The 22,023-nt window shown below is 36.8% G+C and overlaps 1 protein-coding gene across 1 annotated transcript in view; it reads right to left on the bottom strand.

The window, feature by feature from the left end:
* Positions 1 to 22,023, bottom strand: part of NELL2 (neural EGFL like 2) — a 146,826-nt gene that overhangs the window by 7,399 nt on the left and 117,404 nt on the right. The window contains exon 16 of the mRNA XM_068669366.1: positions 8,566 to 8,706. Coding sequence (XP_068525467.1) covers positions 8,566 to 8,706 — 141 coding nt within the window. The remainder of the gene's footprint in view (positions 1 to 8,565; positions 8,707 to 22,023) is intronic.

Genomic DNA, 22,023 nt, shown 5'->3' with positions numbered 1-22,023 from the left:
GCTCTTCACCAGAACAGGGAAAAATAACTTACAAGTTCACAAAAATATTTTTCAAGTCACATCAGCTTTAGAAACATCATATTTGGAGTTTTCTTATACATCTTCCTGAAATAATACTATTGAGAAAGGTAGTTAGAATAAAGCAATCACAGGAAACATAAGAATAAAAATAATACGTGACTCCCTGAAGAGAAATAGTTTGTAGGAACCATTCAGAAGACATTTTCAATTAAACAAGTAAAGCTGCAGAAAGTTGTTTTCAAAACCTTTTGTTGGCTCTGTCTAGCACATTTGAGTTCACTTGCCAAAAAGTCAACGTGAAAGGTGTTGTCTGACCTGTAAGGTCATTTAAATAAGCATTGCATCATTTATTAGAGTGTACAAACTAGAATATTTAATTATTCAAGTTGCAGCAACATCTACAGCCTTTGTACCCAGCACAGAAAATAAAGAAAAAATTAGTGTCTTCAGTGAATAAAGGTAAATTAGTTAAAAATAATTATGTTGCAAAGAATTCAAGAGTACTTTTAGAGGCCTACTTCATCATTATACATATACACAATTATTTTGCAAAGGCAAACTGGCAGCACAAAGTGCTTTATACTTGAATATTCTTTATTTAGCTTTTTCAGCTGCTCATCTGGAGAAAAGTTATCTGAAAAAAAAGTTGGCTTTGAAAAGGAAAGAAGTAAGCAGCTAGATGTGATAAAATGTAGAAAAAAATACAAGATCAAAGACTAGATTTATGGCAATTGTAAATATCAATACAGTGGGTTCAAGTCTACATACAAGTCTGGCCCAAGCTCTTAGAGTTCATTAAAAAGTAGTATAGTGACATTTAACTGTCCAACAGATCACTACAAGATAAAATAAGCAATATGATCATATTCAGCACATATCTCTCAACATCAGCATAAAATCTTAATAAAACACTCAGCTTTGGATTCAAGAATGGAAATGAAACCTTCAATTCACCTTAAGCACATTCAGTTTAAAGCAAAATAACTCAATTATTTCAATTCCATGTGTGACTCCAGTCAAACAAAAGTAAACAAGTTGCTAACATGAATATGAATTGGTATGAAAAACAGCAGGGAAATTATTAGAATTCCATTGTATAAATAAGCAGCATTGTGGGTTTCCTTCAAGTATACTGTGTAATGGTGGGTCCATTTGAAAAAAATGTATTACAAAATTACTAGGGCTTCTGAGAAAGATGAGGAAAATCTCATTTGAGAAGAACTAAAAAGTAATGGATTGTTCTTCTCTGAAAGAATATCAGCAAGAAAAACATAACCAAAAAATAATGAATACTCCAGAGAAGACTTATTGAGAGTTTTTGTTGACCACACTTGCCTAATAGACAAGAAATGGGACAGAAGATGAAACAGGAAAACAACAAATTCAAGTCTCAGGAAATATTTTTTTCCATGCGATATATAAACAAACTATGACACTCGCTGCCACAGAATGTTGTTAAAAGGGAAAAAAGATGCATCAGATAATCCAGCATGGGCAAATCATCTCAGTTCTCCACATCTCCTACCTCACTGTCTGAAGCATCTGGAGCTGGTCATTGTTGCAACAGGGTAGAAGGCAACTGAGATCATGAACCTGGTCTGAGTGTGGCTCTTTGCATGGACACGAACAGTTGAAACATCACAGGCACCTCAGACAGGGAAACCCATCCCAACAGTAAGGATACGTAATCACTGGAACAGAGAGCTGTGCAGAGAGTGTGCAGGCTCCAGCCTTGAAGGTTTTTAGACAAGTGGCTAACAGGAATTGTCTGAGTAACACTGATCTGGGCAGAGCAGAGGGATGGAAGAACTGTACTCTCCTTCCTCTCTTTTCACTTAAATCCATACTGACAGTAATATGATCTGGGAATTGAAAATTAAGAACTCCACACACACAACCTAATTGGTTTTAAGTTATTCAATGAAGAGAACAAACACAGATCCTATCTAAATATAATGATTAGCAGCAGGATTCTCTTTACCATTGAAGCCATTTTTAATAAACAACTTCCAGACACTTGTGTTCATTTGTTTAAAACACTCTTCTGTACAAAGCTTTGTCACAGCAAGTGTCATAAATGAATAATATCACTTTCCAACAACCTGGTCACTTAACTGAAAGCAGACATATTTAATGAGATACTTGGGCAAAGTTCAGCTGTTATGTAAATAAAAAACATTTACTTTAAACGACAAACAGTAACCCTATAAACACTAAGTCTGCATTTGGCACTATAAGTGCAAGTGCCTTTCACAAACTGCCTATGAGGAAAGAGCTTCTGGGGTTTGTTTTTCAACATGTTAATGGTTAGTGCACTGTTACTGAAAATAATTGAGCTTTCGTCATTGACTCTGATATTAAGCAGAGCTTATCCAACATTGAGCACTTGCAAAAAATCCCAACCTTGTTTTTCGGTTGTTTGATTCATGAAAATAAATGTTCTGGATAAGGCAGTTTAAATATCCCAGGTCAAAGCAGAAGCTGTTTAGGTTTTGATTCTAACCTAATCATAAACATCAATGTGTTTACAACATGTCAAGAGAAACATAAACTTGCATGCATGAAATTCTCATCTGGATTATTTATCCACATCAAACTTCAGTCATTATCTGCAAAAGACTTGCATACAAAGCATCCACACTAAGCAAAACTTTGTTCAGTTTTTTTTCCAAATTCCACAGCCATATGGACAGGGTACATTGGCCCCTGCATCTTGTGTGTCTGAAAAGGGGTAAGGGGAGGACACAGGGTGTTTATTTGCCAGTATATCCAGCTACAGATTATGCTGTTATCTTTCCCATGTTATGTTTTTCTTTAAAAACAACAACAACAGCAACAAAGCATATCAATTCACTTCAGGCTATTTACAACACACTACTTAGGAATCCAGCAGCTTGTTTGCTACAACATTAAAACATTAAATCTCGAAAGACTTGGAGGTTTGCCTTAGAAAAGAAAACAAACTCCAATTATAGCTAGCTATCTTGTGCTCAGTTGAGGACCAGTTCTTATTTATCTAATTTGCAGCAGCTTTGATCTGGCACACTTTTAAGGATTTTCCTTTTCTCATTTTCCCTGAGTACAACTTAATATTGCAACGACAAAGGAGTACCATGGATGGAGCAGTAGTGACAAACATTAGAGAGCTAGGAGTTAATTGTATCACAAGTAATTTCATGCCTAAACAGGAGAAATACTGGACTAAAGCTAGACATAATGGTGGCAGTACCTGGAATGCCTAAACTACATTCATAGTATTTGAGAGACTGCAAAGGCAAAAAACTATATAAAAACAGGAATCTCAATTGCCCACCAGGTTGTGAGCCAAGATTGTATTTAACAGATTTCCTGACTGTTGCTTGGAACAGACAGTCAAAGACTCCCACAGAGAGAAAGCAACATTTGACTTGGCCATGAGCAGTGTGCAGCCTCTGATTCAAGATGTCACTGCTGAACAATTACTCCGTATTGATGACACATGGTGACTACAATGTATGCAAGTTCAACATGCTTAAAGTAATTTAAAAGGCTGCAAAAATTCTCTGTGGTAGTACTTAGTTTCAAAGGGGGTGTGTTATATTCAAATGATGATGAATTAAAGATGAATTAAATCTTTATAAAATGTTTTCAGATAGAAAGAAGATTGTTTTAAGACACTATATTATAGATTCAGAATAAACATTTACCATACTAATTAAGAGACTTCAAAGTGGGATACAGTTGATATAATGCACTACTTTCATTTGAAAACTTTTGATGAGCTCTTTTGCATAACACATGCTATTAAAGGAACTATCTGCCTTGGAATAAAAGGGGTCATCCACTCACAGATTTATAGTGGGTTAATTAGTAAGTAATAAAAAGCAACAATAAATGGTCAAGTTGTCATAATGGATTGATATACCAGTAAAGTTCCCTAGGAATGTGTGCCAGAACATGTGCTGTGTTGTACTTAAAAGTCATCTGGAGCACTAGATAAAGTATAAGATGAAAAAAGTTGTTGTTAAGCAAGTATTAAAAACAAAAATTTTCAGTGAAATATAGAAGTATTTAATGATACTGACTGAGTAAGCAATAATATGGCAGATGAAATTCAGTTGTAAGGCACATGGAAAAGTACGCATTCAAAAGTCAAACCCATTTTTTAGATCTATTATGGAAAGTGATCTTGGAGTTACTATGTCAGGGTCTAAAAGTGACAGCCCAATACTCTTTTGAACAAAAACAGCAAAAACGTTATTGATAACAACAGGTGAGAAGATTTGCAGTACACTCACAAGGAACATGAATTTGTGAAGGCACTATTAGAAGAAAAAAAAAAAAGTGTGTATATCCTTGCTAGATAGTGACAAAGGGCTAAGAGACGTGCTCTGATGCAACTGATGGAAAGCTATAACTTTCCCTCCTCTGATGAGTTATCTAGATTTACATGCATGACATTCACGTAAAGCCAAAAAAGGTCTCCCCCAGGCATGGCTTCCTAACAGAATCACTTGAATCAGTTAGTGTTGTTCATGTAAAGAAAAGATGAACACCTCAATTATTGATAAATATGTTGTTGAAAGATGGTTTGGGATGGTGGATAGTTTCTTTGCTCTGAAAAAACTGAAGATTCTCAATTACCTTAGCTTTGACAACCTTCTCAGCAGGGTAGCTGTACAAGGATACCTGGATACTTTTTGCTTAAGGCGAAACAGGAAGGAGTATATTTGATTTGGAGCCCAAGCTCTTCTGAGCAGAAAGTCTGGTTTCTGCTCTTGTCTATCCCAAATAAATCTATTAACTGATGTAACCATTCTTCAAAGAGCAAGTGAATTATGAATAATTTATTTGTGACTTCATGCAAGCCAGCTGTCAGAGTGCTTAGCAGATGTGGAAGATGAAGAGCCGAGACTTCAGATGCCAGTAAACCCAGATTCATAGAAATGTTGCTACCTGATACAGTAAACATGTTCAAGTCACTGTCTCATAAAATGTACAGTCTGTGCTTCTTTTTTATTAGCCCTCTAATAAAACATCAGAAACTCTGCCAATTTTGTACACTGCCCACACTTCAGAATATTTAAATACTAATGTGTCTCCAAGTCTGCCTTCTCTCCAGTGTTGTTTATGTTGCATTCCTAAATTCAAAAATGAAGCCTTAATGCCTATAGCTCTGTTTAAGATAGAAGGATAAAAAGTCAATTCATAGCTTTAATTGTTGACCTTCTGTGACCATAAAGATGAAAGGATTTCCATGGAGCTTTGTGAGTGCTAGTAAGATTATCTGCTGAAGATTAATGATTCTTTATTTCCTGCCTCCTTAAGTGCTATCAGTAACAAAGCTTCTGTTAAACATGACAAGCTCTGTAGAAATACCTGAGTGTGGACTCTAAACTGACAGTGGTTTTTCAACTATGAGAAAACTCATGTATTAATTAATACACTGGATGGACCGTGAGATGAATTCAGACATCCTGACAGTCAGCAATTCCTCTGCCTTCCAGATTCAGAGATTTAGGTACAGAATTGACCAGTTTGGACTTTGTTCATTGGTTAAGAACAGAGAGCATCCTTGTAGCCTCATTATTCTCGGTAGTGAGAAAAAATCACAGGGAGCCCTAGCCCTCTGTGTTGTCAGGCAGCCTGTGCTATCACATGGGGAAGGAAGTGATTCTACTTCTTGAAGCAGGACAGCAGTGGTACTAAAGAATGTTACAAGACATTTCAAAATTGTAAACTGTAAGTTCACATACAGGTAAACTCTTGCAACAAAAGAGATGCTTTTTGAATTGGCTGGGGCGTTCTGGATTGATGCTTTCCAACCTGTTCATTTGCACCTGTCTCGTTTAAAGAATCTGATACCTGTGGAGAGTGAAGATATTTTTCTCTTATATGCTGTATCAACAACAGCTGGTACCTGCCAGATACTCTTGGCAAGTCCAATGGGAGTTCATTAATTAGGTGAGCTACTCTTCTGACATGGGAGTATGCAAAATGTCCAAGAGCCAATGAGATATAACCTCCACTACTTCTCATACAAACCAATACAGCCTCTCTCTTCAACTGATCTTGAAAGCTTTTAGACATTGCATTGTAAATGTTAACTGGGCCTGAATGTTCTTATTTTAGGATTTTGCCTTCAGTGGTTTCAGTTTTTGAATGCAATGAAGCTTGAGGCTGTGATATCTACTATCTCAGCCAAGTTCTCGTCTATGAAATGGTTCTTGAGAGACAACTGCCAGAGCACCAATATGGCTGAGTAAAGAAACTATAAAGAAAAGCTGTTAGGGGATGAAGAGGAAGGTACCAGGTAATATACTATGCTGAATTCTCTATTTACATATATATATAAAATTCAAGACTTCACAAACCCATGCAATTCTCAAAGACTAAACAGCTGATCTTTCACTGCTTTTCTGGAAATAAGATGGTGAACAACATAATTCTATGTCCAAGGGAAAAGCAGCAAGTGCTACTGAGGTTGAAGCCCTACAGCTGCATTTTCTATCACTTCAGTGTTGTTACAGTAAGCACCTGAAAGGCCATCCACCAACAGCTCAGTCTAATCACCTCTAACACAGGGGATACTGAAGAAGTGACATAAGAAATGGTCAGACTGCCTTTAAACCCAGTAGGGGTAACTCTCACAGTGGAAAGATCTGACAAGGGAGAAACCAATTGCTTTTGCACTGCTGTACTCTACTGCTGAAAGTTCAACTTTCCAAACCGTTTTTCTGTTTGAGAGATAATGTCACAGTCTTCAATACTATAAAAAGTGATGCAGTGAGACTAATAAAATATCCAGTTTTCCTACCTATCTCCAAATATTCCAAAATTTGGAGCTGCAATTGATCAAACGGAAAGTGTTCCCACTGATTGTGACCAAAGTTATCAGCAATGAAGATATTTTCCTGGCATCTGTGAATTAATTCTAATTATGCTATACTCTGCATATGTTTAATATGTGCTGCTGAAACTTTGTAGAAAATGCCAAAGCATGCTAATAACTGATACTTTTGCATACATGTGGCAGTCTCCATATTTCTTTTTCCTTGTTTTTTCCTTTCCTTACAAATTGTTGCTTAATCATTCCATGTTTGCATACATCTTAACAGAGGTATTGTTAAAAGCATCATACCTTTAGTTTCATTTTACATCTCAGATTTCTTGACACAGCACTTGCCAAACCTGAAGGTTCAGCCCACAAGACAAATACTATATTGATGTTGAAGATAAAACCTGGGGTATTGAGAACATTTCCATAAATGCCTGGACAGGGTACCTGTGCCATGAGTGACAAAAGGTGACGTTGCAATCAGAAGCATCACAACTTTTCATTGCCATTGTCACAACTTCGTCAGAAGTCTTTGCACCTTCCTGTCCTAACACCTGGCCAGCTAACACTGACATTTAGTTAGTTCTTGACAAAGAAAGCTGAACTTATGAAAGCAGTGGCTGATTCAAATCACTGGATTCTCCTGAGAATACAGGCTTTCAGCTGTGGTGAAAATGTGTTGAAATAAAGTATTGATGATGGGGATACCGAAAAGGTCATTCTCACTCCTGGAGAACTGTCTGTGTGTCTGCCTTAGTGAAATTAATTCAATTCTTTCCCTTTGGGGCTAATGCAGCCCACCAATGTGAGTTTAAACAGTAAGACGGGAAAGCTTACACAGTGTGAGCACTGAATATTTAAGCATTTAGAGACAGCAGGGAGAAAAACTCCTAATTTTGCCATAAGTAGTCTATGGCAAAACAGGTAGGTTTGTTCTCTTACTTAAGATCAGCAGCTCTTAAAAGAGGAAGAACATTTTATACTAAGAGATATGCATTTGAAAATAACTGTGTACTCACTAACCTGCTGTTCTCTCTAGCATCATTCATTAACAAAAAAACCTTTCCCATCTACTTGTCACCCTCTCATTTCCTGCGCCCTGTGTTTTGCCCCATCCCCAAGTCCACTGAACTTCACAGTTTGTGAGGTTGTCCTTCAAATAACAACTTTCTAAAAGTAGTTGTTGGTCTGTGCACAGAGAAGGATCCCAGTATTAACCTGAATGTGGGTAAGAGTGTTAGGGCTGCAAAATCATTCTTTGCAACAGTAAATATTTTCATCACAGGTTATTTCAGTGTAAGAGGAATGAAGTGGAAAAACTGGGGTCTAGATTCAGGCTCATTTATACACATAAAGAACCTGACATATAAACAGATTACTGTGGAGTGACAGATTACAGTGCTTACTATCAGCCTGTGGGAAATCACTAATGCACAGAAGCAGATGCCAGGCCAGTGAGACTCTTTTAAGCACAGTGCCTGACTGCATATTATCTTAGCAAGTCATAGAAATAGCCATTAATGCTGCACATAGAAATTAGAAATATTCATACTTTATTTTCTTTTGCCTTTTGCTTACGATGCTTATTTAGACAATGATTTCTTCGGTCAAGGTTTAACTTTCATTGATAACAGTGCCCAAGACAATACTTGTCCACAACGGCTTGAGATACTAGACACCACTGTAATGCAAGCTATAACACTACCCCACCTTTCTTAGATACTGACCTTCACAGGATTCCCCACTTGGTGAAAACATCCCATTGTCGTGGTAGCCATCTCTACACTCACAGTGGTACCACCCAGGCAGGTTAATGCAGTTAGCTCGGCTGTCGCACTGAACAAAGCCATCTGAGCATTCGTCAATGTCTGGTTCAAAAGAACAAAAAAGGAAAGAAAATTCACACAGAAGAAATTAACACATCCATTTGATGGAAAAACAATCTCTCTTTTATTTCTGGGTTTCACAGAAGTGTTCTGATTATTGCCACTTGAATTTTTACTTATTTATTGTAAAATTTTAAATCATTTCCATAACAGTTTTTGGCTAACACTTTTGGCCTTGCTACCTGGAGTTCTGCTGATTTCAGTTTACTGTTTACATATTAGCAACTCAATTTTTCACAGTACATGCTAGGTAGTCTGTCTTCTGTGTAAGTTGCCCACAGCATGAAGGAAGGAATTGGATCCCACTTCAAATAAGATGTTAACCTTTTGGGTATAAGCTGCTTGATAAAACTTTTTTTTCTCTCTTTTATTTTATTTTATTTTATTTTATTTTATTTTATTTTATTTTATTTTATTTTATTTTATTTTATTTTATTTTATTTTATTTGTTTATTTTTATTTTCTGGTGCCATATCAAACATTAAATGTTTGCTGTGGTCCTTGGTAACACTGATATTAGGTCAGTAGGACTTCCCTGTCTCATGGAGTTCCTGCTGACTTACATCATCATGCTGCTGACTCTCAGCATAACTGACTGTAGTTCACTTCTCTCACAATCAAAAAGAGCAGCTGGGATTCCAAACCAAAGCTTAGATCCTGAAGATGAAATACAACGCTTTCTCCTTCTCCTGATAATTTCTTTGGGATGCCAATTTCTTTAAAGAAGCACTTCTACTAACTAAACATTACAGTAATGACCCGCAGTAGAATGAATTTCTGGACGCACTCACTAGATCCAGTATCCTCAAAGGCATGTCTTGCAGATACCTGAACTCACGGATTTAGTAAAGTAGAGAACTTTGCCACAGGTTCATTTCTAGTGCCTTCAGTTAAGCAGTAAGCCATATTAATGAGTAGGTTCCAGAACATGAGTTCTGTTAACAGGTAGGGAATTTCAGGGAGCATGTAGTCAGACAGGGATAAAAATGGGTTCTTTATTATCAGATTTATCACATTATCACTGTTTCATATAAAGGGTAGCATACCTAATGGAACAGCAGGTTGACTGAGATGTGCCCATGGAACAGGCACAGAGGGAGACAAAATACGCACACAAACTTCCTTCCGAAACAAAAAGCTTTGAATATTGAATAAACCCTCAATGTACTCGCCGTGCTGGCCGAGGTACAAATTTAGCCAGGAATCTGAGAACTGATAAAATGAATTGAATTAAGACTCAAACTCTCAGAAATACCTCAGCAGTTGATCTAGTATCCTCTGGGATGTGACTACAGAGGAGAGATGTGATGTGACCACTGAGCTATATGTAATGTATGTCAAAATACTGCCCACAGTCCTTCTCAGCTTTGTGTACCATAAATTAAGTCCTAAATCTCAATTGGTTTAAAACACAGAATTTTCAACTCCATGGTGACGGGCAGTATAATCATGTAAGTGCTCCTGCTGCAGGACTGGGAAATGCCAAACCTTTGCAACCTTCAGCTGCTCAGTGTGTCTCTCTCTAAATCAGTATAAACTCTGGTCTTTTTCTTGTGAGCAGCCAGGAGCCAGTGGGACTTCAGAAGTGCTTGAGAGATCAGAGGAAGATCGATGGAAATTATGTTGCTGTAGTGAAAAAAGGTTGGTTTGCAGTCTGTGCCTTCTCTACAGGTATTCACTCATGTACCCACAGATTGCTTAAGAAAAGTGAAAGGAAAAGAAAGGAGGACTGCAATCTAGAAGATCCCTTACCATTGGGGTGCATTCAGTCTGGGAGACAGCTTACCTGCCTGGACATAACCTATGTTATCATCCTATAGGTTTGGGATCATCTGCTCAGTACAAGAAAACTTGCTGGGGGTGGTCAGAGCCACAGGCCCAAGAGAATCGATGAAGCATGTGATTGCTTCTTAATGTTACTTAATATCACACATTAAGAAACCAGATAGCATATGTCTTCTTTTGGAAAATGGAATTTATTTCATTATGATGAGGTGGAGGAAAGAGTGTCCTATAGTTCATAGGAACAGATATTAATTAAAGAAAGCCTGTGTTCCTCTCTTCAGGACAATTTATTTGTGAATCTGTAACTTTTATAATTATGTGCACAGTATTGCAGGCACAGGCTGAATGCATTCTACTGAATTCACTTACTGATTATTCAGGAAAAACAAGTCTTGAATGTCACATCAGTATTGGTAAACTGACAACAAGAGTGTGTTTTTGTATTTATTTGCAAACTAGCTGACAAACCCATATCACAAGAAATAGTGCTTGAAATGAAAAGCTTTTACAAATGCCAATAAACAAAGAAATACACCCTTCTGGTTTGTTATGGCAGCATGCAAAGTTGAGTGGAGTTATGAAGGAGTGGCTACCATAAAAAGCATAGATGGAAGCACACTGTTGGTCTTTAAGAAATGTCGTATTCTTGACAGTTTGTTTGCCTGAAATCATTCCATTGGAACTATTGCTGCATGGACAGTGAAAAATTCATTATTCCTTACATGATTTTGCAGCAAAGAGAGTAAATAATAAATAAATAAATTCTCACACCAACTTTGTAGGCAAATGATATTATACAGCATGTGTTGGTGGGTTTCAGAACATAAATGTTCTTTATGCACAACATTTTTCATTAAATCTCTCAACTAATGTTCATTATTAATTCTATCAGACTTTCTCTGTAATAGGACAAAACTCTGTTAGAGTCACAATTCTGTTAAGAAATCACAGCAGAGACATATTTTGCGGAGCCAAAGCAATGATTTCATGGAAAATTTTCTTGACATTTGGATGAAAGGATTTCTATTTTCAAATGGGCATAGCATGGCTCAGGAAGTGCTGCAAAAGTCTCTACAACTGAAATGATCTTATTAGTATGGAAAAAGCAGCTAGAAATAATTTTTCTCTGTCCTATGGTGAAACGTTCTCCGATGAATCATCTTGCAGCTGCTCAGTCAGAGGTGTGAGCTGACAACAGGAAAAAAAAACTGATTGAAGTTTTGCTTGGCCAGTGGCTATGGTATATCAGTGGGCTATACGGAACATTAACAGCACTAATGAAGTTCTGTTTGATGCTGTACTAGAAAGGCATAGAAAATGAAATACTGTTCTATAGAAAGAAGTTACTGAAAGGACTTTATATTTTCACTTCTGAAAAAAAAAAGTACAAGGAGAGGAAGGATGTCATTTTTTCACTGCATCTGTAAGCAGACAGACAAAATAGACATCTTATTTTGAGTTTGTAAGTTCCCTTCTTCAACTAATTGTAAAACAGAGTGTCATTTGTGTCATGATCTAGAGCTAATGGTCTAATCCAAGCCCTGAATTTATGGAAGAACTCCCACTGACTATCACAGAGGCAGCATTTTCTCTATTTTTCTCTTTTCCTTTTCAAACAGGTTGCACAATTGCACATACCAAATCTGACACCCCACTCATGTGAGGCATCAGATTTGGAACAGGCAGTAACACTAAGACTGGTCGTTTCCACCAGAAACCTTCACCCTAGTCCAGAGAGCAGCTACATGGCAACACCCCATTCTGGCCATGTTCACACCTAAGGACACTTGCAAGGCAGCAGATTTGTGGTTCACCTCTTGAACTGTCTGGAGAACACACATGTATGAGACTGACTGAGCTCAGAAAACATCAGAAACACAGGGAATCTCTACCTGATGTAGTTCATGAATGTACTCACAGCAATACTGTACGTACCATACTGCCATAAAACAGGGTAACTGATTATTACACACTTATGTTGCACGTGATTTGGTTTTCAAATATTCAGTATCCTGTACGTTTTTCTGAAACTGAAATCAGTCAGCCTGGTTTTGTCAATATTTTGTCACCCAACTTTCAACAGGGGAAAAAAAACAGCTTTTTTTTTTTTTTTTTTTTTTTTTTTTCCCAAACTGAAGCCCCACTTTGAAAAACAGTGTCTGGCGTTTTGGAAGTAAGTACTGTGTACAGCTAGCTCTCCTTGACACGAAAAAAAATGCTCTTCCAAATCACCTCCTTTATACCTCATAATCACTCATTTCCTGAACTGTAGCAACAGTTTCAGCTATTACACCCTTGCTCTTGGGGAGACTAAGAAAACCCTGCTCCCTGAAGAGTAAAATAAGATCATTAGCAAATTATCCACTGGTACAGTAAGGAAAAAAAAAAAAAGAAGAAAAGCTAGCAGTCTGATGAATATTATTAGAGAATTTCTGTATAATAAAAGCTTTGAAGATAGAAAGTGGTATAAAATTGCCAATTTGAAAGATAGTAGTACTCTTTCATCCAGCAATAGGACCAAGCTCTCTAATGTGGTCAAGCTGCACTCAACAAAGAGCCATGTGTGATGAGAGGCGGGGTATGGCTATACCATTTTGCATTACTCACTTCAGGACTGAAATATTAATCACCAAATCCTCCTCTCAGAATAGTCATCATGCCACCATCAAACACAGAGTTAGAGACATAGAGCACAGTTTAGTCCAAAAATTTTTTATTTCATAAACTTCTTTATACAGGTCAATGCAAACCAAAGCCTCAGCAGCCTCTTCATGTCACGAAGGAAACACCACAGATTGGAAGCTGTGAATATGTATAAATTAATTATTTCCATCTTGGAAGTTTTTCTGGGACAGTATAGCACATGGCACTCAGCTAAGACAGCCAATTAATAGACTCACAATTACAGTAATCTGTCCCAGTGTTATTTTTTTTATTTTAACTAGATGTATTTATAAAGATAAATGAGCAGCCAGCAACTTTTGTAATATTCAGTCACTACTGGCTTAGGCTACCCTGAGATCTCATTTCAAATGCAACAGCCTTTCGAGCCTAATGCTAACCTCCAGAGCCACCCACATCCTATCCCCACAAAAAGTATAAATAAAATGCATACACTGAAAGAAAAATTATGTCAGAAACAGATCGCCAAATAAGTTGTTTAGGGTACTATTAAGCTGTTTAAAAAAAAAAAAAAGAAGTCTTCAATGTTTTTTTTTTGTTTGTTTGTTTTTGTTTTTCCTGAGTACATTTGGAACAGTCAGACTTTGATATGTCTTTGCATTTTTCAATGCATTTTCAAGGGTTTTATGTCTGACTCGAGTGTAAGAGACCATGTCCCAGCTATTCAGACTTATGCTCAGATAACAGTATGCCTGGTAACATTAGGATGTCTGGGATATCTGATTTTAGTAAATATGTATGCAGTGGGGAAAAGGCCTTACTGAGTAAGACAAAATAAAAGTTCACTGTACTGCATAATGTATCTGCTGTCAAAACTCAGTAGCTGTGAAAGGATTCATCACCTCTATGGCAAGTTTCAGAGTCCCATATTTAAGACGAGAAATGCTTGTGTTGGTTTTCATTTTATAGCAAGTTTCTAATATGGTAATACTTGAGAAGACCCTGTTGTTCAATCAGACATTTGATTTGAAATCTTAAAAACAAAAACAAAAAACAAAACAAAACAAAACAACAACAAAAAAAAAAACAGGTCCCAGTGGAGAAATATAAGAGCTTGAAACTAGTTCAATATACTGGAGCTATCTTGTTAAAATATCAGCTTTCGGGATTTCCATCCTGCTACATTCCCATACACTGCATGCAGTGCATGTATCTGTATATCAGACAGAAGATATTTTTTTTAAAGTGAGAATGAAGCCTAGACTGCTATAATAAGTAGTTGAAGAAGATACGAGTTATGTCGGAAAAGCAGTTATTTTAGAATGCCTATTAAATACATTCTGTAAAGTCTGATCAGATCCTTTCTTGAAATATTACTGATGGTTCCCAAAAGGAACTCTTTCCTTTATTAATGGATGTTCTAGAGCCTGATTTTGCTTACAAGCTCACTCTGATTTTTTCAACTTCCAGCAACTCTTTAAAGATATCATATTATAGTATGAATACTAGGACATGCTTTCCATTTTATGGGCTCTCACATCAAAGCTTCCACTAAACTATAGAATATTCTTGACTTTAACCATATTAGCATCCCAGCATTTTATTCAGTTATAGATTCAAATCATGAAGAGCCAGACTACTGTTGGCCTTACTGCTGGGGCATAGCAAAGAGTAGAGTCACCTACAATTTTATCTTAGAATAGCATAATTCCATGAGTAAAAGGTCTTGATATAGTATTAGAAATATCAGTTATCTCGGATAAAGCCTTCAAAGAACAGTGAAGACTACGGTCTTTCCTCTTCCTACTCCTCTGTATAATGATTTAGGCCAATGCAGGAAGAAATGCATTTTAAATGCCTTTGAAGTTGCTACTCTTCTTTATGTCTCTACTTCACCCAGACTCTTGCAGAAATTCTGTCTGAGTCACCTTAACACCATAATCTGCCTCAAAGGGCTGAAAACTAGAGTTGGAGTTATAATCGTCACATTAAAAATTGCTTCAACAGGTTGAGTCAATGCTGCATACATGTTCTTCCCTCTAAATTTCCAACTGTCATGTTGCATGAAAAAATAACTGTCGTTGAAACAGATTTTTTAATTTTTTTTTTAAATCCCATCAAGAGCATGATTGCATTTTTTAAAGTACCCTGTCCATGGAAAACTAATTTAGTTCCATTAATGAAAAGGAAGCAAAATGTGATTGAGGATGTAATACGGAATTATAGTTCATTAATTCTTCAAGTATGTAATTTTCCAGACTCCTGATCCCCCATTGATTTCTGCACACCCCCATAGGTCTTGCTAAATGCCAGCAAAAAGAAATTCAATTGTGTTGTTATTTCATGTGTGGCAGTGGCGGTGCTCCAAAATTAGATAGAAACATTATGAAAGGGAATTTTCCACTGACTGCTTCACCATGCAGCCCTGTTAACAATTCTTTGTTGTCAAGAATTGATCAATCACAGACCCCACAGATAACTGAAACTATGACAGTTCTTCATTATGTACCCAATATCATCTAAAGATGTGACATTTGTAACAATTGAAGATGATAATTCAGAACACCTAATTAGCCATGATGAACTAGGTGCATGCATGAATAGCAAAAAATATATATAAAAAAAAAAAGAGGAATATATTTTTCAATGAGATTCTGTGAAACAGGTTGAGCCAATCCCCAGTAGAAATTTAAACTAATTGAGAGGTACTGGTTTTCTTTTAGACACTGACAAAGGTGTGGTTTTGCTTTCACTTTGTCCATAATTCTCAGGACAGCACCTCATCTTTACCCTAATACACACTTCCATTTCCCTATTAGCCCTATATTGAAAAAGTAATTATTTTCTTCAAGATAGAAAAAGCACTTCTGTACCTTGAAATACACTGACAAAACCACTTTAGATGCATACTGGTGTTTGGAAGTGATGTAACTCCATCTGCCCATGTTAGGAACAGGACTAACACAGTAGTAATACTCCCTATCTCCCTAAGCATGTCAGTTACTGGACAACAGCAGTGGAGTCCTAAACAAAAATGCTAGCTCATTTCATCTGAAAAATAAAATTAAAAAAAAAAAAAAAAAAAAAGCCAGAAAGAAAAGGAAGAAGAAGAAGAAGAAGATTTATATTGTCCAGATGTTATCTCTTTTTCTAATGAGCAGGAAGGAAGGCTTTGCTTGCAGAATGCACTGATTGAAGATCTTGAGTTTTCTCAAGTGAGGAATAAACTCAGTCATAACTGCGAGTTGTAAGAAAGGCTTCTACATATTTGAACCATGGATTCTACCGGTATATTCTCAGCTATGTTTGGGTTCAACTTTGCAAAAAGCTGTTTCATTTCAGTTCTGGTACAAATTACAATAAATTTCCAATGATTCAGTTCAAAGGTTATTTCAGGAGAACAAACAAAAAAACTCACAAAACAACTCAGTTTTGGCTAGTGTCTCATCTGACACCCTGATCTGAGCTTAGTCTTCTATTTTAAGCCTCCTATCCTTTAAAAAAGTGCATAATTTAAAAACATTCTTACCTACATCTTCTTACCAGCAACTTGTCACCATGACTCTTGTATATATACATGTATATATCATCCATATAGCCCTGACCTGGAAGTGTTGAAGGACAGGTTGGATGGGGATTTGAGCAACCTGGTCTAGTGGGAGGTGGACCTGTCCACAACAAGGTTAGAACTGGGTGGTCCCTTCTAACCCAAACCATTCTGTGATTCTATGACTACAGATTTACAGTGCTGCTCTTAAAGTGTCAAATGATGTAGCAACTGCACACAACTGCTGAATCACAGAAGGAAAAAAAAAAAAAAAAGAGAGAGAGAGAGAAAAATAATTTTTTAAAAAAGCTATATTCTTTGCTTGGGCTATAAACATATCATTGGCATATATCTGCAGAGACTGCACACTCCCTCATGCTGACAGTAAGAGGAAGGGCTCCACAGGGATATAGTGCAATGATTGGCAGTGTTATAGATTTTAATTCCACTAATAGTTGAATGTCTCATAATTCATAAAAGAGAGACCCTACAGTGAGTTATGAAGGTCATCCTTATTTCTCTTGTATAACAGAAGGAAATTCTATTATAGTGCTGCCCAGCTGCACTATTCACATTCTATTTATAGCACACCGTCTTTTAAGAACCTAACTGAAATTTTAGTTTTCATGTTTTGTAAAGGAGATTCTTTCCCATAGCAAGTAATAGCTAAGTAGTGGATGCATTTCAATGTTTTTAATAAAGAACAAAATTTCCCATCTCCTCCAATCTCTTTTGTAGCACCCTCCTTTCCTGGTTTCTCTCTCTCTCTCTCTTTTTTTTTTTTTTTTTTTTTTAAGCTGCTACATATAGGATTGTAGTGTTTCAACAAGCTAAAGAAAATATAAAGATAACTACTAGCTGACTCTTCAGCAGAGAAGATGAAGATGTCTTTTGCTATTCAAAACTGACAAGGACTCTGAGGGAAGAAAGAAATAATACACACCCAAGAAAGCGTGTCAGGCAAGGAAAATGAAGGAAGAAAGAGACAGAAGGAAAGAGCAGTAAAGCACATTAAACTACAAAACAGAAAGGGTGAGGTAAGAAGGTTTCATGCCTAAATCCAGAATACTCACCAAACTCAATATTGGGTATTTTTGTTTAATTTCTGCCAAAGATGTACTCTGTGAATAAATCTAAGCAAAAATGTGAAGCAAAGCAAAACTTTCCAAGCTTCTACAGTCACCAGCCATTGTCTCACTGCTCATTTTTGAGCCGATTTTTCATATGTGAGAAAAATTCAGGTGATAACTGGGATTAGGGTGACCTCCCTTCCAGACACTGCAGCAAAGCAAAAAGCATTTCATTTGCAGAACCCTGGCTTTCCTGTTGGCTTGCTGCAGATCTCATTTGTTTATTCTCACAGACAACTTTTAAACCTTCTTCTGCAATTTAATGAGCTAGCAGTTTTAGAATATGTCCTCTTTGAAAGTCAAAAGAAAAGTATTTTCTCAGGTTTTATGAATTCGCTTCACTTCCCCTTCTGAAAAATACAATATAAAAAACACCATTTCTTCCATCAGATACTGACATATCTGAGCAGAGGAGCAGAAATAAAATCATCTATGTCTTCTCTGGATTTTTGCCACTGCCTTCTTTTACAAACCTTGTCACCTACTCATTTTTTCCCACATCTTAATTTCCACGTCTGTAAAACGAGGAGAAGGTGCTTATACCAGCACTCTAATTTTTTTTTTTTTTATTGTACATAAAGGACTCTGGGTGAAAAGTTTTAAGTAACAGTGCTGATTCTGTTATAATTCTTGCATGGTTTGGGGAACAGGAGCTACCAAAGAGGCCAACTTGTCCTGGGGGGAAGCAAGAGGAGGAGCACTGAGCTGTAGAGACAAAAGCTGCATCCCCTGCCCTTACTCCCTCACCTACTTTACTGAGTACCATAGACATATCATAGAAGTCACAAGAGCACTCACTGATAGTTATTTGTCTTGCAATTTTTTAAAACAGAGCTCACCATGTAGACCACAAGTGTTCTTGTTTGTGTGTGTGTGTGTGGTTTTTTTTTGTTTGTTTGCTTGATTTTGTTTTTGTTTGTTTTGTTTTGTAATAATGTAATATTCCCACGTACAGTTCTGCTGAACTCTAAGGATCTTTAATTTTTCTGCAAATTTGAAAGAGTGATTGAACACAGTGCTGGTGCCATAGCGGTTAGACTTCATATTACTATATATGTTCAGAAGAGATATTTAGAGAGGGAAGAGCAGGAAGCTATTTTTTACACCAGCACATTGAATTTCAGAATTTCTTAAATACAGCTCATCAGTACCATATATCCCTTGTTTGTAACCCATCTGCTAAGCTGCATATGTCTGTTTTTCTGTAGCCTGAATTAGCATTTGGAGCATTGTTAAAATAGAGCATTCCTTGCAGGAAGGCTCATTCTTCAGGGGTTAGCTGAACACCTCTCTACTACAGTTTCTGAGACTGCCAATCATGTTTCCTTTTTTTTTTTTTTTGTTTAGAACTTCCTTGTAACAATAAATTCGAAGACTTGGTATTTATTGGCACATGGTTAGCTGAATTTTGATGGAATTATTAATTATAATAATAATTCAACTGACGCTCATTAATCCTTTAACAGATTTTTATTGGTATTATGAAATATGAAGTATGATTTCTCTTCCTAGGGACAGTCCTTTCTGAATCTAGAGTTACTCTTAGGCTGTAAACATTACATGCCCAAGATTTATTAAGCTTTTTAAGAATAAAATCCTGCAAATCCATTAATTTTTTTCCCTGAGGGAGAAAAAAAAAAAAAAAAAGCATGCAGAGTCTCTTCAAGCAGAGTCTCAGCAGAAACTCTGTTCAAGCATTTCTTGTTCTCTCTGAAAAGGGATCTTTTTGAATTCTTTGGGGTCAGGGGCAAAAAAAGAGAAACTTTAGCTGGTTTACATTCTTTATATGCCTCATTAGAGAAATCTCTGACAAGTAAAAGGGGTCAGAGACTTGATGGTAACCCAGACAACCCACATTTATAACCTATTATCTATCAGATTGTTACTCATACTTTGCATAGTTTACAGTTTATTGACTTGCCAACTGACAAAGATTCCCCACAAATTTGGGGTCCTCCTCTTACAGGATGTAAGTGTCTGTGAACTTTCATCTTGTGCCTGGATGAATTTTACCCCCTTCCTTCAGCCTTCACCTCTTCATTTCAGTACTTTTGTTTTAGAGGGAGTGAGGGACATGCCCTTTGCCACCTACAAGCCCTGTGAGCAAAGCTGCTGCTGCATCATGCATTCCACAGGATGCTCTCTCTCCTGCTTCCACTGGACTTCAGTAAAAAGAAGGAGATGCCAAACAGAAGAGAGGTAGAGTTACGAAAGAGTTGATGTCTTTGCCTCTACTTAGTTCTGCCAGTGTTTGGTCTCCTCAGTCTGCTTATGTTTAGAAGAGCAACTGATGCCCAATTAAAAAAGCAGAGATTTCAGTATTTGCCTCTTTAGTGCTCAGTGTTTCTTAAGATGTAATATATCAAATGCTTTGCATGACTTTAAGTTAGGCAAAGTCAAAATATTTTTCATGAACACATCTAACTAGATTAGAAAACTGCATCGCACTTGAGATCCTTATGTGGGTATTACCTTTTTTTGAAATTATCTCTATCTCAAATTTTATTAAACCATGGTACATCCGCTGCTTCATAAAAGTACAAGCATCAGTAGCAACTTGTTTTATTTTTATGCATGTTGGACTGGACACCTATTCACCTAAAATACTAATTAGTTGTGGGGGAAGCAGATGATTTATGAATAATGCTATGAACATATTGTATGTTATAGTTCCTTCAGCTAGACTCTAACTTAATGGGATTCTTGCTAACCCAAGGCCTGACTTCAGAAATCTATTAAAGCATAAGCAATTCAACAACATGTTTCACAGCCCTTTTTTTCTTAGTCTTGATCAGAGCTACCATGGTTGAATGGTCTTGACCATCAATGGCACAGAATCAGTTTTGGATAAGCCCAAATGGACATTTCAGAATGATTCAGCACAACCTGCTATTGTTGTTATTTCATAGAAATAAACAAGAAAAACTGGCTCACATGCAAAGATGACAGACCAGACATGCAGTTCATTAAAAGCACATAACAGTGTATGTCAAGAGAACTACATCAATTCATATCAGTTGAATACCAGGCCTAGTTTTTATGAGATGAAAGTGTGAGAAAGGAGATCAGTTAGGAAAACAGTTATTTTTATCAGGTTAGCCTAGAAACTAAAAGAGATGAGGAGCAGGGCAAAAAAATAAGACAAAATAGTCATTCATTTTGAATTTCTGGAAGATGGTTTAAAAAGATAACTTTCTACACTTTTAATAAAATACTTTCAGATGATTACAGAAAGCTACAACTAAAGAAAACAAACCATTTCATCAGAAGAACTCTATGGGACTTTCAGTACCAGCTTTTCAGTAATACCCATATACTTTCAATCTGTCAGCACAGAACCACCTCCACCTCCCGCCCTGTCAGCTATCGAGGCCATAATTTGCTTTCTTTCTTTGTTTCACTAGAGGCATCATATGAACAAAGCTCATGACCAGAAGAGATGCTCTAAAGATGATAGGTCCTACCCTCGTGATGTTATGTTATCATGATGATATCACAGGGTGTAGGGAAAAAATATAGGAGCCAAAAGTTTCTTTGCATTCTCTGTTCCAGAACAGCCAAAGGATATTTTTCTAAGACTTTCTAGGAATTTCAGATTTGACAGAGAACACATTAGGCCTGTCTGTCTGGAACAGTTACCCTGTATTAGTGAGGATATTTCTCCCTGTTAATCACCAGACACAAGTAGGTCACTACATTATGCTCTAACCAATACATCAGAAAACTGTACTAACAAAACAATGCAAAAGGTTGGCAAGTAAGCAACATGGAGGTTCAAATTCATAGGATTACTGTTCTCACAAACTGAAAGCAAGACATTTGAAACTGAAGCAAGACAAAAGAAAAAAGACAATGAATCAATGTACTTTTCAAGTACTGGAAAGACAGGATCACCACCAAGGTTCTGGGTTAGATAGTTCACGGGGGCACAGCTCAGTATTTGAATCATTGCCCTTAGGCACTATTTGCCTACAGAAGTTCAGGAGGTGAAGTTTAATAGCTTTCACCCTGAGCAACAGAAAAATTACCTTAAGCTAACCATGCAACTTACTGTGGCGATTTTAGCCTACTCCCTGCTAGTGCTTGTTCAAATCTCAAAAGTCATCTCATATTTTGAAAATATTAAAAAAAAAAAAGCAACTACAAGAAAAGGAGATATATGATGACTGAAATACCAGTATGCCTTTTTAAGAAAATAACTCATAGTCATTTCTT

The sequence above is a fragment of the Anas acuta genome, chromosome 1 (genome assembly GCF_963932015.1).
Source record: "Anas acuta chromosome 1, bAnaAcu1.1, whole genome shotgun sequence".
Classification (NCBI taxonomy): domain Eukaryota; kingdom Metazoa; phylum Chordata; class Aves; order Anseriformes; family Anatidae; genus Anas; species Anas acuta.
This window is presented reverse-complemented; position numbering and strand designations above follow the sequence as displayed.